Source organism: Rhinichthys klamathensis, unplaced genomic scaffold (genome assembly GCF_029890125.1).
Source record: "Rhinichthys klamathensis goyatoka isolate OS25496 unplaced genomic scaffold, OSU_Roscu_1.1 h1tg000911l_1, whole genome shotgun sequence".
NCBI lineage: Eukaryota > Metazoa > Chordata > Actinopteri > Cypriniformes > Leuciscidae > Rhinichthys > Rhinichthys klamathensis.
Genome location: NW_026607255.1, coordinates 94,430 through 112,500, shown reverse-complemented (window position 1 = coordinate 112,500; position 18,071 = coordinate 94,430). Strand labels below are relative to the sequence as shown.

The 18,071-nt window shown below is 36.9% G+C and overlaps 1 protein-coding gene across 1 annotated transcript in view; it reads left to right on the top strand.

Annotated features, from left to right (window-relative positions):
• Positions 1 to 18,071, top strand: part of LOC130078561 (ras-specific guanine nucleotide-releasing factor RalGPS1) — a gene marked incomplete at its 3' end in the record, with an annotated part of 150,954 nt that overhangs the window by 39,997 nt on the left and 92,886 nt on the right. The window contains exons 6-7 of the mRNA XM_056244108.1: positions 11,817 to 11,906; positions 14,005 to 14,097. Of these exons, the coding sequence (XP_056100083.1) occupies positions 11,817 to 11,906; positions 14,005 to 14,097 (183 nt within the window). The remainder of the gene's footprint in view (positions 1 to 11,816; positions 11,907 to 14,004; positions 14,098 to 18,071) is intronic.

The window sequence follows — 18,071 nt, the reverse complement described above, 5'->3', positions numbered from 1 at the left end:
AAACAGAGCCCTAATCTGTTTATTTTTTCAGTTACACATTCTACATTGATTAAAAAAGAAAAATCAAATGTGTTTTTATTTTATACAGAAATAAATAATCTATCATTCAGATGAGAATAAAGTTAGTGTTAGTTCAAATTTTAAGGAAAACAAATATATGATCTGAAATATAGCACATTCATTTAAAATTCATTCAGGTTCAATTACCAAACATACAATCTTAATGTAATTTAAAGCAAACAATACATTTAAAATATATGGGTTGTATGACTATTTTTTAATATAAAAAGATATATATCCAAAAAGACAAGGCCTAAAGTTTAACAAGGGTTAAACTCTTATCACTGTAACAGACACAATCACACACACAATCACACACACACACACACAAGTCAAATCACTTACATTTTACATGCAATATTGACTTTTTTTCTGTTTCAGCAGCGAAAATAGTTAAACAAAGATCACAGCAGAACCATCGCGCATCTCACAGCAACGCGTTCTCATTACTGAATGATTCAGCATTTTGAACGAATCGGTTGACTCAAAGATTCAATGACCAATCAATCCATAAACATCTATCTCATTCATGAATGACTCAGTCGTTCAAACGAATGAATCAATGACTCGCTCATTAAGACGGTCGCCTGGCGACACCTAATGACGGTTTAGTGTTATGTTTAAAAGTATCATTCTTTCCAACGATTGTTAATTAACTCATATTTGAAACATAAGCTATATTTATATATATACATACATATACACACACATACACAAAAATAAAATAAAAACACATTTGAAACGTGTTTGCTTACTAAATTGTGAGCTGAACGAAAGTTGCAGCAAATATCAGCAACAGGAGTCAAATTTCATTAATCACGAGAGTGAAGAGCTGACTGAAAAGATGATGATGGAATAGGCTATTTTATGTAAAAACGCCTATTTAAGCGAATCTGTCATTGTACTCTTTTATTGTTGTGTTTTCCGTGAAAAATAATAGACTATTGAACTCACAATTCAAGCAATCGGCCCCCGAAATTGCACTAATTTTAGTGACACTAAAAAGTATGCGGCTGCACTGGCATTCATAATGGTGCGCGTCCATGGCGACGAGCGAGCAGAACAGAGCGAACGTTTAGTTAATTTCTACTTCCATAGGAATTCATTCGAGCGCCACCATTTCAATGTCTGTGCGGACGTCCATATTATACTTTCGCTTTCAAGTTAGTGTTTTTAAACCCCCCAGCGGGAGGTTTACACAATTGGTTTACACAATCACACGTTGATTAACCGGTGGGAAAATATTCCCATAGTAACATCCCTAATATATAAGTATTTATAAATTCAATAGGCCTACCTGATTTTGAACACAAGAGGGCAGTATAGCACTATATATGATTTGGATTATTATTATTTTTGACTAAACAACCATTCTGGCTGTTTTTAAACTTAAAAATAATTCTTAAATTGAAAAAAAGGAATAAAATGGGTTTAGTTCTAATATTTGTATAATTTTATATAAAAATAAATGGTGTATAATTACATTTTAGAAAGATATGAGACATGCCCTGATTCTTTTTTTGACATTACTTGAATCCCTCAACCATAGCAAAACCGTTTGAGATATTCAATATCTGTTCACAATTTAGCATCTTCAATGTATTTTCATCATGTTGAAAAAGTTTGGCATGAATAAAATAAACTACTTAGGAGGAGTAGCTAAAAACTCAGAATCTGAAATCCACATTCAAACCAAAATATCTGACTTCCTGTTGGTCGTAGCTAATTACGGTAAATTAGAAAGTTGTCCGGCTCGAAGAGTACAATATACATATCGAGTTTTGTTACTGTAGATAAAACTAACCCCCCCACTTTTGTCAAAAGCATTTAGAAAGTGACACACTTCCTGCTGCCAGTTGGTGGCGCTATAACTTTGACTCACAATAGTCACATCCATGTGATCGGCCTCTTACAGCGATCACACTGCTGAAGTTTCATCAAGATCAGTTAATGTATGCAGAAGTTATAACGCACTTCTTGTTTGTTGTTTCTCGCCATAAATTCGTTTCCTCGCCACGGCCAAACCGTTCGAGATATCAAAAATCCCCTCGCAAACTTTCATCCTCAATGTCTTGACTTCATGCTGACCGAGTTTCGTGCCGTTTGTTTGAATTCTCTAGGAGGAGTATTTCACATTCCATTGCGTGTGTTTTACCAACAACCCTAAATAGCCGACTTCCTGTTGGGCTGGGGTAAAAAGTAAGAGTGTGAAGTATATATGAAACGAGGAGATCTACATGTGTACCGAGTTTCATATTATTACATGCAAGCGTGTTTGATTTATGGACCATGTTTTCGGACCCCGTTCCAGGGGGCGCTGTCGAGCCCCCCTGCCACGCCCGGGTACCATCTTCAGCCCGGCCCTGATGGCCGCGGGTTCTGACATGTGTGCAAAGTTTCAGGAGTTTTTGAGCATGTTAAGGCCTCCAAAAGTGTCCAAAAGGTAGCAGAAAAATAATAATAATAATAATAATAATAAATAATCCTAAGGAAAACAATAGGGCCTTCGCCCTTTGGGCTTGGGCCCTAATAAAATAAAAACAACCACAGGGCAATTGCTTCAACATTTAGTTTGCATACGACAGGTCAAATAAAAATGTCTTTAATCTCACTTTAAAGATAAGCAGGGTTGGTGCAGCTCTGATTTCTGGAGAGAGGCTGTTCCAGAGTCTAGGACCAGCACTAGAGAAAGCATGATTGCAAGTTGATTAAAAGTAATCAAATTAATTAGGCTAATTAAATTACAATACAAAAAAATACAACATATTTTAATTCACCATCGTCACTATGGGTGCACAAAAACATATGGCTGATTCCAAACGTTAAAAAAAGAAACAAAAAATTATATATATATATATATACCTATGACAGAGAGTATAATATACCTATGACAGAGAGAATCTGTAGTTATTGTAAATTAACTAATACCTCTGTGATTGAAGACGAGAAACATTTCTGTTTGTGTTGATGTGTCACAGGTTTATGAGTCGAAGCATGCATGGAGATTGGCATTGTATATATATCATGGAATGAAAAAAAGAGCATCTGTCATGCTATTGTGATTTTGGAACTATGGGCCGAGAGGCTGTGTATTCCTGAAATATAACTAACTAACTATATATACACACACACACATCAATTCAAAATGTGTCGTTGAATAGATATAACAGCGTAGTGCTTTTAAATCAGTAAATCAAATCGTTTAATCAATGAAATCAGCTTGCAATCATGGCCCGATATCAGACTGAAGCACATAATTAAAAAAACTCTGATATTGACTGATAATGATCTGATGGAAATATTATTCATCCCTGTTGTTATCCCAGTCAAATGCTTCACTTATTCATTTAGTTTTCCAGATGTGAAGTGTGTGCTGACAGAGTTCACTGCGCTAGAATGCCGTGGGTATAAAGTGTATTTTTGGCTGGGCGGTAGTTGATATAATGCCAGCAAACTACAAACTGTGCCACAAAACCATTATCAACCTTATGGCCTAAAACTTAAATATGTGCTGGAAATACTGTTAACAAATCACACATGGGCAAATATCCAGCCTGGTGTTTCTCTCCACCTCGAGATTGAGCTTGCTGACTCTGCTCATGTCTAAGGGAGAATAGAGATACGTGGTTTGGCAAGCTTGTGAACTCTTATATTAGACAACATTCATCTTGTCTTCTCACATGTTGTTGACATGGGGCACAAGCGCCACAAATTATCACTTCACCAAATCCAACCATAAGCGAAAGCCAACCTTCTTCCAAAGACACGTGTTAGAAAGAACAGTTATTTTTGCATGTAATAATTCGTTTTTTATTAATTGTATTGAATTGTGTCATGTTAAAGTAACTTGGATACACTATAATTTAAATTTTTCCACACCAAGTTCATACAAGTTGACGTGTCGTCTTCACCCATTTCTTGACTATTTTTGCCAATAGGCTCATTTTTGTTTGTGTGCAATTTATGTTCTCCATCCTTTAGCTTTAGTAGTAAAGCTCGCCTGGCAAACCTCGTAGGAACATTTTTTGTGAATCAATTTTGTGCAGGGAATGAATTTTGATGATTAAAATGTTATCCAAACTTGGTGATGCTAATGGATTAAAAAAGCTCAAGGAGCCATTAATTATAAAACCAGAGGGAAGTTTGGTTTTCAAGCTAATTTAAAAGTCTTTGGCTGTAAATTAATCTGAACTAAATTTGTGGTTTTACTGTAGCGCTTCCAGTTCTGCTTCTTTATGAAGCTTCAGCCTGGAATGAATTTGATTTGAAATCTTTCTCGTTAAATCTGAAAGAGAATTAGATTGACTGGTGTGTCCCAATTTTACATATTCAGAATTTTGTGAAAGTGCTATAAAAGTGCAAAGCAGACGTTTGATGACCCACTTTTTACATTTATGGCATATGTTTAATGAGAGGATTTGTTCTAGTTTTCTAGCCAGGATTGTGTGGAAATTACATAAAAGCATCAAGTTCCCCTCTGCACATTTTCCCTTTTGAAATGGTCTTAGCCTCCACAATCCTCCTCAAAGTCAATCTCACAGAATTCCTTCTATCCTGGCTGCCGACGTCTTTGGTTTTATGACGACATTAAGCCGAACATGATGATCTGGCTTCCAGACCTTCGGAAAGATGGACCGGCTTTGAGACACTTTTCTTGGCCACCCAAGATTGTGTCCTGCTTTAAACAATGCCTGTCGTTTGATGTACTGTAAATTGTGCCCAGTACTTATATACATATAGGACTATAAAATATAGGACTATTAATACAAGTATATATGTATCTATATGTGTGTGTGTATATACACTCACCTAAAGGATTATTAGGAACACCATACTAATACTGTGTTTGACCCCCTTTCGCCTTCAGAACTGCCTTAATTGTACGTGCCATTGATTCAACAAGGTGCTGAAAGCATTCTTTAGAAATGTTGGCCCATATTGATAGGATAGCATCTTGCAGTTGATGGAGATTTGTGGGATGCACATCCAGGGCACGAAGCTCCCGTTCCACCACATCCCAAAGATGCTCTATTGGGTTGAGATCTGGTGACTGTGGGGGCCATTTTAGTACAGTGAACTCATTGTCATGTTCAAGAAACCAATTTGAATTGATTCGAGCTTTGTGACATGGTGCATTATCCTGCTGGAAGTAGCCATCAGAGGATGGGTACATGGTGGCCATAAAGGGATGGACATGGTCAGAAACAATGCTCAGGTAGGCCGTGGCATTTAAACGATGCCCAATTGGCACTAAGGGGCCTAAAGTGTGCCAAGAAAACATCCCCCACACCATTACACCACCACCACCAGCCTGCACAGTGGTAACAAGGCATGATGGATCCATGTTCTCATTCTGTTTACGCCAAATTCTGACTCTTACCATCTGAATGTCTCAACAGAAATCGAGACTCATCAGACCAGGCAACATTTTTCCAGTCTTCAACTGTCCAATTTTGGTGAGCTCTTGCAAATTGTAGCCTCTTTTTCCTATTTGTAGTGGAGATGAGTGGTACCCGGTGGGGTCTTCTGCTGTTGTAGCCCATCCGCCTCAAGGTTGTGCGTGTTGTGGCTTCACAAATGCTTTGCTGCATACCTCGGTTGTAACGAGTGGTTATTTCAGTCAAAGTTGCTCTTCTATCAGCTTGAATCAGTCGGCCCATTCTCCTCTGACCTCTAGCATCAACAAGGCATTTTCTCCCACAGGACTGCCGCATACTGGATGTTTTTCCCTTTTCACACCATTCTTTGTAAACCCTAGAAATGGTTGTGCGTGAAAATCCCAGTAACTGAGCAGATTGTGAAATACTCAGAACGGCCCGTCTGGCACCAACAACCATGCCACGCTCAAAATTGCTTAAATCACCTTTCTTTCCCATTCTGACATTCAGTTTGGAGTTCAGGAGATTGTCTTGACCAGGACCACACCCCTAAATGCATTGAAGCAACTGCCATGTGATTGGTTGATTAGATAATTAATGAGAAATTGAACAGGTGTTCCTAATAATCCTTTAGGTGAGTGTATGTAAATGTATATTAGGGCTGTCAAAATGTATGTGTTAATGCATGCATGCATGCAAAAAAATGTCCCCATCAACCTTTGACTAGCGTTACATTATATAACCACGCTCTTATTCATGTAAATGCTTTTAACCCATTCTCTCGCGATAAGACTCAGAGAAAGCAGTGCTTTACTGGAGCGCATCTGTGAATCTCACACTCTTGCGCACAGAAAGCCACTTCAGACCGCACTTGAACGGACAAAAACACACTGTATATTATGCCAAAATGCCAGTTTTGTCGTGTATCCTCGCAAGCACAGTTAAACGAGTTAAATGTCTTAAAAGAACGTAAAACAATATTTTTTGTGCATTTTGACAGGGTAAGTATCTGAACTGGTCTGACTCGGCCAATAGAAAAGAATTGAGCCCTGATGGATTGAAGGACATTTATTATAATGGGTTTATATGAAGATTGTTTTATGTTCACTTAAATTAAAAGTTTTATTTTTTTAAAGCCTAATAAATGTTAAAATTGATTACTATACTGTAATGCTGAATGCCTAAAATTAATGGCTAAAATTGAGAAAAAAATTATTTCATAGAGACATCGGTATCGGTGATGCCTTTCATAAAAAAGATGCCATTAAACAAATATTTAAAAATATAGGCTACTTAATTTGGAGGTTAAATGTGAAATTCTTACAATATAAAAAGTTTTAATGGTAGGTGCGATTAATCGCGATTGATTACAGCAAAAGTTTTTTTTAATCGATTGACAGCATTTATAAATGTGTGTGTATGTGTATATATTGAACTGAACATCTTTACAAGTCTTATGGTGCTAAATTTACTTTACATCAAACCACATAGTAGTGATAAGTCAAGTATCACTATTAATATTGCTCATATTATGTAGGGATTTGAACAAACCCCTAAATGTTAAACATTCGCTTGTAACTTTTGTAACTCCCTAACTTAAGAGTTACTCATCTAAGTAATCAGATTTTCACCTTGGTGACTCTATTATTGGATAAGGTGAGCTTTTTTGAGCTGATAAACAACCACCTATACGTTTTGCATGCTCACATTTTCCCCAATGTAAATATCTAGTCAAACTTGTATATGTAATAAATCAGCTCTGTATTTTTTAGTGAAATCCGGTGAGCAGAAACTGTACATGTGGTCCATCATCATCATGGCAACTAAGTAGAAACTCTGGCCCTCAAATGTATCGTAGCGCTCTTTGCCGGTTCATTATATATGGAGCGAGAACAGAAGCTTTCAGAGCTGTTTTGAAGGCATTATGGGTAAGAATGAAGTAGATGAGCTCACCCTGTTTCATGAAGGGGGTAAAACCCACTTTACAGCCACTTTGGAAAAAGAGCCGTCATCTCCGAGCCAAGAAATGCAGTGTCTCCACAGGTTTCTATACCAACCAGAGCTCTTATAATGTGTACATGATTTGATAATGAGCTATAGGCTATGACATCATTGTACAGTTGGCTTATCTAGTAAAGCGGCTTTCTTACATTTTAACTTAACACAGCTGTGATATGCTTATTTCATAAAATGAGCTTCAAAATGTTTGAGTCAAGTTTTCCAGCAATATTGTATTTAGATAAAAAACTCTCAATGACTATGATTTGAGCATTGCACATTTGTTTTAAAAAACATCACACTGAAGTGTTAACATTTATGAAACAAAGGAGGAGTAGTTTGGGAATTGTACCAGAATTTGCATGATTAATTAATGAGGCGATGACTTTGAATAAGCCAGTAAATGCTTGTTTCTGGCTCACACTACATGGTGATTATTTTAAAATCTTTTTTTTTATTATTATTTTACAGAAATGTAGTTATCATATTAGATTTTTAGTAATTAAAGCTCCAGTCCGTAACTTTTTTAAGTTAAAAATAATCCAAAATAATTATATAAAAAAAAACGTATTCTGCCAGTGGTCAAAACTATCTGCTTGCCATAGCTAGATTCAAAACGGTTAGCTTGTAATAATGATTTTAATTCCAGTGGTACTGGTGGGTTTCCGCGGGAAATTCGAGCATGTCTTTGCGTAATTACGTCACACCCGTACACATAAAGAAGGAGTTTCGGCTCCTTCGGCTATACTGCGCGTGACGAGATGTTCTCGCAGCACTTTACATTATTAAACTTATGGCATCCAGGAAGATCCAAACAACAATCATCAGTGTCAACTGGAGATTCAGCAGTTATAAAACCCCAAAGACTTCGTACTTCGGATTTAAGGTGGCTAGAGAAAGAGAAAGAAACCGTCTCATGCGAACACAAGGATTTAAACATCGGCGGGGCTTTTGAAAAGTGCGTGAAGGGGTTCAAAACGGAAGAAGAGACGGCTTTTTTCTGCTGAACAAGTAAGACATTTCAATAGTTCAATCGTGTAACAGTACGTTTTCTTAATTCACACAGTTATGGAGTTTCCTTTGTTGTGCCTTTCTCGTTTTGCTATTATGGAGAATATGAATTCTGAACTACACAGGTAACCATAAAACACATTAAATTTAACATTAGTCACGCTATGCTGATGTTGTTAACATGAATTTGAGAACAAAGTAGCCTATAATTTGCACGGTTGCTGTAAATCGCGTTGATTAAATCTAACGAAGCTTATCATGTCGAATGCTTTTTCCCCCTTAGTTGGTCAGAACAAAAATGGATTTTACTTACTTGTTCAGAAGACATTTTCTTATGAAAATTCTTATGTTGGTCAAACTTTCAAAAAGTGAATCTGTGATTCTGTATGACAGTATCCACACAGCGCGGTGACTGACAGCAGCACTCGCCTCAAAGCACTGTGTTCATCCGCGCTGTTTCATGCCGATTTACAACCCACGTAAAGATGATAATTTCGCGAATCACTGCAGTTACAGATTTCGAACAGAGAGATGGCGACAAAGAGGAAAAGTTACGGACTGGAGCTTTAACATGAACTAACAATGAGCATTTATTAATGTTAATCTCAGCATTTACTAATACTTTTTTAAGATCAAAAGTTGTATCTGTTAACATTTGTTTATGGACTGAGCTAACATGAATATTAAATGCTGTAAAATAGATTGGTTTAGGTTAGTTAATGCATTAACCTTTTTTGTTTCTATTATATAGAAATTTTCTTCATGTTCTATTCATTTTTACAGTAAAATTTTAAGTTTAACAAAGTTTAAACTAGAGCCAATTCTATCCTTATCCTTCCCTTTATCAATGTGTATTGTTAAAAATGTTTCATACAATTAATCTTTGCTATTTTTTTAGGGTTTTTAGGTAATTGTACAGTCTCTCAGTTTCACTACAAATATTTAAGTAATTTACACCCATGTTTTATCAATTTCTTTCCATTTTCACTTAGCTTTGGCTTCAAGCAACATTCACATTGGGAAAGATGTCTAGTGAAGTCTGGATATTTTACATTTCTTGTCTATATAGAGCGCTTTGAATCACTCACGTACTGTATGAAGATAGGATGCTCATGCAGTCAATGTAGGCAGCTCACTGACTTTTTTTAAACACAGAAGTCGAATAATTCAATTCAAGCTTGAAAATTATAAATCATTGCATACTCCCTCGATTTAATGTCTCCTTTTAAAGGCTCAAAGTCAGGGGGCGAACTTATGGTAAACTATGTACCCTTTATCAAGATGACTTCCTGAGGGTGGATGGAAAAGACATCATTTGCTTGGACAGTTCAGTCCATATATTCTTAGTTTACAGATATTTACTGTTTCCATTCCAGCAAATTGACTGTATTCTGCTGTTTTTCCCTGATAAACCAGCAAAACACCAAACAAAGATTTGTTTTCAACCACATTTATAATTGTAGGACTTTGGACTTCGGTGGGCTTTTTAGACTTGATCTTAGTATGCAGTTGTAATGTAGTTTTTTTTGTGTGTTTAAAGATATCCCAGTTATGTTGCAATCAGTACATGCTATAACATTCGTAGTTCTTTCTTTTCCTAAATTGTCCAACATTAAATAGTTTCTTGAGTTTGATTGCCTCTGCATGAAATATAATGGAGGCTGCTTTTGAGGAAATTGTTGAGGTTTGTTACCCGACTCTCGTTATGTTATAACGACTCCCTGAGGCTGAAATCTTAAACTTTTCACTACACTCAGAATCACTCGGACGACATCTGCTTTCTAATTTTTTTATTTTCTGTTGCTTGCATTGGAGTCTCTGCCAAGTGTGTGTCTGTGTGTCCAGCGTTCTGTGTTTGCCGTACAATTATAATCAGACTGGAGTCTCTCATTCTTCACTACATAACAACAGCTTTTCCTCCATCTCAGTTATTTCCAGCACTTTTGTTTTTGTCTATCAGAAATGAGTTTTCCACGAAATATGCTTTGACGCCAGTTGTTTCCTTTTAGAGAAAAAAAAAATCGAGTTTCAAAAACCGCAGATGAAACTTGACCTAGTGCTGTCCTGACATGCCGTGACCTCAGATGACCTCTGATTTTCTCATTCTTTCTGAGTCTGGTGTTCATTTATGTACCAGACTGTCAGGATGTCCTGAGCTGATCTCAAGGAGCGTATCTGGGCTTTTTTTTTACTGATCAGTATTGGCTATCCCAGGGGTGTCCAATCCCGAATTAAACACACCTGAACCAGTTAATCAAGGTCTAACTAGGCATATTAGAAACCTCAGACAGGTGTGTTGCTAAACTGTGCAGGACAGTGGCCCTACAGGTAGATATCCCATAGATGTGTCTTTTATTACATGTGAGCCCCTGAAAAACTCTCTGTACAGACATGTATACATTGGATTTATTTTAAAGTTCCCGTAGTCAATAATTTTATCCCTTAAAGGGATACTCCACCCAAAAAGTTAAAATTCTGTCATAATTTACTAACCCTCAAGTTGTTCCAAACCTGTACAAGTTTCTTTCTTCTGCTGAACACAAAGGAAGATATTTTGAAGAACGATTGGAACCAAACAGTTGTTTGGCACCATTGACTTCCATAGTAGAAAAAAAATTTCTATGGAAGTCAATTGTGCCAAAGTTCCAATCGTTCTTCAAAATATCTTCCTTTGTGTTCAGCAGAAGAAAGAAACTCGTACAGGTTTGCAACAACTTGAGGGTGAGAAAATGATGACAGAATTTTAACTTTTTGGTTGGAGTATCCCTTTAAAACTCGTCTTTGATCATCAAAATGACACATTTAAAGATTTTTTTTTTAGAATTGCCTTTACAGGGCATGAAATGATTTTTCTTGAAAAAAATTCTTCATGCCTTAAAATAGCTTGAATGTAACTCTACACCCTTGCTTCATTTACTATACACGGTATTATGAATATGCAAATGATCCCCGCCTCCACTCACTCGCACAAGCTCAGATCCACTCGTTGACGATCACACATTCACCTGATTGGTTGAAACTCCAGTGATTTCAAACCTTGTTTTTGAGACTGTCTTTAGTTCACTGCAGTTTTAAGGAGATTTATGAATTTACACATGGTTTGTCTTAAAGCACATTAAAAACACCACATAGACATATAAACAACATTTAAAAGCTTGATTTTCACCACAGGGGGACTTAAATAACTTTAATGTACTTGAAGTGCGCAGCAAGCACTAGGACAACACAAGTCAGATCGGGACTCGGCAGATGGTCAATATTCAATGACTCCGATCGGATTAGGGGAACAAAAAACGTGACATCCCAACTTCTCAGTAACAGGCAGCAAATCAATGTTCCCTGTCATCACTGTTTTTCCCATCTTTTCAGGTGAGCTTCTGGTTGGTACGGGAAATCCTCACCGCTCAAACACTGAAGATCCGTGCTGAGATCCTGAGCCACTTTGTCAAGATCGCAAAGGTTCGTTCATGAACAGTTATTTTCAAAACTCTTATTGTATTAATAAGAAAAAAGTATTACTATTAGGCTAGAAAAGATCACTAACGCACCAAAATCTATTGCCAATACATCATTCTTTATGTATCACAATAAACACCACTATCAAATTCATCAGTTTATTCAAGGATAAGAGTACATGTATGTGTTATTCTAAACAACTACATTTCCCATCATGCAATGCTGCCTTAAATTTGGCCACAACTAGGTATCTTAGGACCTGTTTACACCTGGTATTAAGAAGCGTTTTGGTCAATCGGATCACAAGTGGACGACACTAAATACATGCGGGGTCTAAAAAGTTTTGAGCTTTTCCACTTTCCACCATCGAAAACACATTCGACCGGATTGCTTTCATAGTGTTAACACTCATGTGGTCGAGTGTGTTCAAACAGACACCTACTGACCTAATGAGTAACATTATGGGAAGAGCGCTAGCCAGACGGGATTTAAACTTTGGCGGCTGAAGACTTTGACTCACAGCGTTCGGCTGGTCTTGTGGCTGTCAGAGCAGAAACTAAAGCTGCTGCTCTCCGTATGTTTTTCTGTCGTCTCCGGGCGTTCACATGTAAATTGCACAAGCTGATTTTGTCCATTAGATCGAAAGTTTTAAAAAAAAACATACATTTACCTACCTATAGACCCTCCCCTCAAAGAAATCAGGACAGAAGTGGTTGAAAGTGGACAAAAGAGACGAATTAAAACACCAGGAGTAAACGGGAATGTGTCTCCCTCGTCCACTTGTGATCCGATCGATTAAAACGCATCTTAATACCAGGAGTAAAGGGGGCCGTAGAAGGCAGCATACCGAGCTAAAGAGCAATTAGGTCTGGATTAGATATACTGAGTGAGAAATGCCACTCTAAGGATGTTGAATGGCTCCAGCTGTGTCGTGCTGCATTTGTGCATGTTGTGAGATGATGTTTGTGAGTCTGTCCAACTTCGACGGCTCACCTCATTAGTGTGGACTACAGATTATTATACAGTATGTTCCTACTTTGAAATGAGGTGCCATTAAAGTCGGTTGGCACACACTTAGCGATCAACTAAGCATTATTATTCAGTTTTATATAACTATGCATAAATTTTCCTTTATTTACTTCAAATATCCATTACTTGAAGAGCTTAATGAAGTCCAGATATTTACGATATATAGAATGTGTTATAATAAAAACACACACTTTTTCCACCCCATTTGAGTATTGCTGATTATCTTTTCAAATTTACTTCTATATGGTTTGGAAAGCTTTAGTCGCACTATAGAAATGCTACATTAGGGCTAATGATTTAGCAGCAGTTATTTTTATATATATTAGACACTTAATTTTTAATAAAAAAATGTATAATAGTCACAATAACACAACAATGACTCTGACAAATGTTTGCCCAACCCTTTGGTTTTTCATTCGGATAATCTGACTCTCAAAAGAAAGTAAACTCATCAAAACAAGCCACGTCAATGAAGCGGCTCGAATATCAGGACCCGTGAGCCATCCTTCAGATATCTCATGACTAAATCTCAGAGGAACACTTGCTGACAGAACAAAAGCCGAGAAAAACACTCAGATTGTAGTCATCATGTGTCATGGAGTCGATTCGGCTGTGCCAGATTTGCTAAAGCAGTTTTCCATCATTTGTTGGGGCTTCATTGTGGGAGTAATGATGAAAGCAGGTCTGTATCTATCTGAAGGTCACTGTCTTTTAGTGGACCGCGTCCAATCAGAGAGCAGTAAAGGGAGTTTTGAGTGTGGGCGGTGTTTGTGACATCATCTAACCTAACAAACAGACAGTAGTACATGTCTGCTTTATTAGAAGTGCATATGGATTTTCTCTATTTTCACAAATTGCAACCTAGTCTTTTATGAAGTGAGAACTTTTCATTACATGCATTTATTAGCAAAACATGATAAAATAAAATGCAACCAGTAAAACGGAAGTGGTTGCTATAGCCTATAAATATACTCTTTGACTCGCTCGCGCTCTTTAAACAGCTTTATTGTGGTTTGTGCATTGAGTTTTCTGAGCTGTAAAGCAATTCACCACTTGTTTTCTATGTGTGCAGAAACTTCTAGAGCTGAATAACCTTCATTCTATGGTGTCGGTGGTGTCGGCACTGCAAAGCGCTCCCATCTTTAGATTGAGCAAGACTTGGGCGGTAAGACAAACTTATTTGATGACACTTATTAAATATTTACTTTATTGAATGAATCTGAGGCTGTCCTCGAGGAGAGGTTTAGTCAGAGGATAGTTTCTGTCCCCACGATATAGCGAAATAAAGCCAGACTCGCCATAGACCTCAAACGTTTGGCTACTTCATCATAATATCTGAATTATAAAAATGTGTTGCTCATATATCATGGTAAGTATGTTCTCTGCACTTTGCCCACTTAGTCCTGTAATTATTTTTTCCCTGCTCACTTTGAAACTGATTCTTTTTAACAAGCGTGTCGTTTAAAATGGAAAATTATTCTCTAGAATTGTAACTTTGTGGAAAGAGACGTGGAATCCAAACATAACACTTCTCTCATCATATTCTATACTGGTTTTCAATAAGCGTAGATTGCAGAAAAAATTAGTCATAACTAGTGATGCACCCACATGAAAAGTTTGTCCGGAACCAAAACTGAAGTTCTGAACAAACTGAGATGAAAACCCGAAAGCAAAAAGTGCTCGTTTTAAAGTAAAGCTCAGTCAGTATGTTTTTGAAAGAAGTCTCTTCTGCTCACCGAGGCTGCATTTATTTGATCAAAAATTCAGTAAAAACTGTAATATTGCAAAATATTTTTACAATTCAAAATAACTGTTTTCGATTTCAATATGTTATAAAATGTAATTTATTCCTGTGATCAAAGCTGAATTTTCAGCATCATTACTCCAATCTTCAGTGTCACATGATCCTTCAGAAATCACTCTAATATGCTGATTTGCTGCTCAAGAAACATTTCTGATTATTATCAATGTTACAAACTTTTTTGTTATAAAATATTTTTGTGGAAATCATGACACACTTTTTTTCAGGATTCTTGGTTAAATAGAAAGTTCAAAAGAACAGCATTTATTTGAAATATAAATCTTTTGTTACAATATAAATGTCACTTTTGATTAATTTAGTGCATCCTTGCTGAATAAAAGTATTAATTTCTTGAAAAAAACCTTCTCCCACACTAAAGGAACATGAATTGTATGGAAGCTTGGAATAATAGCTACTTTTTTTTCTCACAATTGTGAATTTACATCTATAACTCTTATTGCAAGTTTATATCTTGCAATTTTGAGAGAAAAAAAGTCAGAAATGTGAGATATAAACTTGCAATTGCTTGTTATAAAGTCAGAATTTTAAGATAAACTCGCAATTGCCTTTTTTATTTTTTATTCAGTGGCGGAAACAAGCTTCTGTAGAGTTGAGACAATTTACCAGCAGGATTATTTTTATCAGCCCATCAGACCGTTTCTTGGATTTTATTCATCTACATTCCTTGCATCAGATGAAAACCTAACAGGGAGGGTCAGGCTGTCGTTCTTATTCAGTATTAAATTAAATCATGCATTGTGTTGTAATTCCTAAAAAGTTATGCTTTTTGGTCTGTAATGCATGTTATCTACATGCCAAAACCAGGTTATAATCACATTTGCAATGGCGAGACTCAATTATTGACCTTTGACCGCTTCATGATGACTAGTTTACTGGTGGATGTCTGATCATGCTGTTCTTTCTGCCACTATCGATTAAGATGATCGTGACGATAGCAGGGCTTCACGCTTGACCTTTTCACTGTTAGCATAAAACGCTGATTTTCTTCTCGTATGGTCTTGATTGTCCAGGGCTTTTTAAATCCAGTTGATTTTTGCCACTATTTGTAGTAGAAGACAAGAAACGGCTTCAGGGAATGTTTAAAGCCAGATTACTCACTTCACAGCTCAATGTATCCAGTGCTTTTGTGTTCATCTGGCAACATGCAGAAGCTTTAGAGAGTTTGACTGGTTAAAAACCGAATGTCTGGGTGCGTGTCTTTTGGCACTCGCCGTTGGACCCTCTTACTCCTCACATCCGAGGCCAGATGACCACTTCCCCTAAAAAATAACAGATGTTTGAAATATGGAGAGAAATTGTGCTCTTAGGAAGTGTTCATCATTTAAAATAGATGAATAATTTCCTGTACTTTCTTTCAATGAACAGTATGACCTTCAAAGTACTAGAAACTTATTTCCCACTTGATTTTGGCCACTGCTTTCAAAACCTGTTGATTGGCCTCTCTGTCATGCTGTCAGTGTCTTCTAAAGGCTGGAAAACATGATTTTTACCACGATTTGCAGTCTGGTTCAGTCGGCAATACTGTAGTTGCTGAAAGTCTGCGGCAATCTACAGATTTTGGGCAGTCGGAAATTCAGAAATTGACAGATTTCACAGAAAATCGAGTAGTATGTGATGAGAACAGACTCAAGTCGGAGGATATCAAAACATGTTCAATATTTTGAGCCGGTTTTGAGCCTCAATATCCAAACGTATAGGGGAGACGTTGAATAACCCCTATTTCAAAAAACGGTGGCGTGTTCCTTTAATGATTTTTAGTTCAGTGATACTTACATCTGCATTGGCTATTGATGATGCCAAGATCAACTTTGCAGGGAATGTTTATAGCTCTGTCCATCCACCCTCAGAGGAACACCAGGGACACTTTGCTCTTTAAAAACCGTTCCTCTGCCGCTGAGAGTGTCCGTGGCGCCGGAGGTTTGGCGTTAGTCAAGGTGACGTGGATGAGAGATTCATTTATGTACAGCATAAGAACTAGGAACGTATCTGATATAATGCGAAGCCCAGATTCATTTGCAAAACGCAAGGGATAATACATAAAATATGATGTCAGGGGAACAACACAAATTTGGTTTAATGATTGATTGTTGTTCAAAAGCTCAAGGCTATAACCATTGATTTCCTGCAGCAAATTCTCAATGTTATTAAAGGCAAGTGTCACTGCTCATACTTGCACTAGGCAAGAGGCAACAGGTTTTCAAGGACAAGCAATGAATCCATCCACACTTAAAGGGGTAGTTCACCCAAAAATTAAAATTAGCCCATGATTTACTCACCCTCAAGCCTTCCTATGTGTATGACTTTCTTCTTTCAGACGAATACAATCAAAGCTCTTCCTAGCTTTATAATGGCAGTGAATGGAGGACAACATTTTGAAGCCCAAAAAAGTGCATCCATAAACAAATAATGTTGGGCAACAAACTCAAGCTCCATCATTTCTCTTTAAAAATTATTGTTTTAGACTTCTAATTCGTGAATGGTGTTTTGTTTTGTCAATACGTCATGCGTCGGGTCAAGGGTCACTCTTTCACCATTAATCGATGCGTACGGCCGTCTGTCGAAGCTAGCTATTTTAGTCGATAAAGTTCAATTCATAGCAATTAAACTTGAATCGATTGACAGCAGTGTTATTTTAGTATTTTTTTTATACTGGTTTATAGGTTTCATTAATATTTTTTGAATTTGCTTTCAATTTGATATATTCCATGTGCATTTTATTTTTGTATCTTTTCTTATTTATTTTAAATATTACTATTTAATATTAATATTTAACAGATTTTTATTTCAGTTTTAGTTAGATTTTTAGTTCTAATTTCCAATGAAGTTTTCATCCAATATTTACATTTTATTTCTGCTTTATTTCAGTTTTTTTTTTTTTTTATAGTTCTAGTTAACGATAATAACCCTGATTGACAGCCCTGCTAGTTGGCTCATCTCTTGCCTGGTTTTGATTGATTTGAACAGACCAAAACACATTAAACTGGCTTGTAACTCGTCACACATTATTTGTGCTACATGAATGATACCTCAACAATACACAATGGTGAATTTTGGGCAAGTATGACTGGAGAAAACAGGAAAGTATTGCATGGTTAGCCGCCAACACACTTTATAGCCCGTCTGCAGGTATGAGCTGGATGAGGTTTGACTGTACTGTATTGAAAGCAGCCCAGGTCTAATTAATCCCGAGAGACCAGTAGCGCTTGTTTTATCCTCTATCCTCACACCTGCTCTCTCAGCCAGAGTCCTGCCAGCTCCGGCACACATTTTCCTGCTCGCTCACCCCATTATGGCACCATATAGAGCCGAACAGGAGC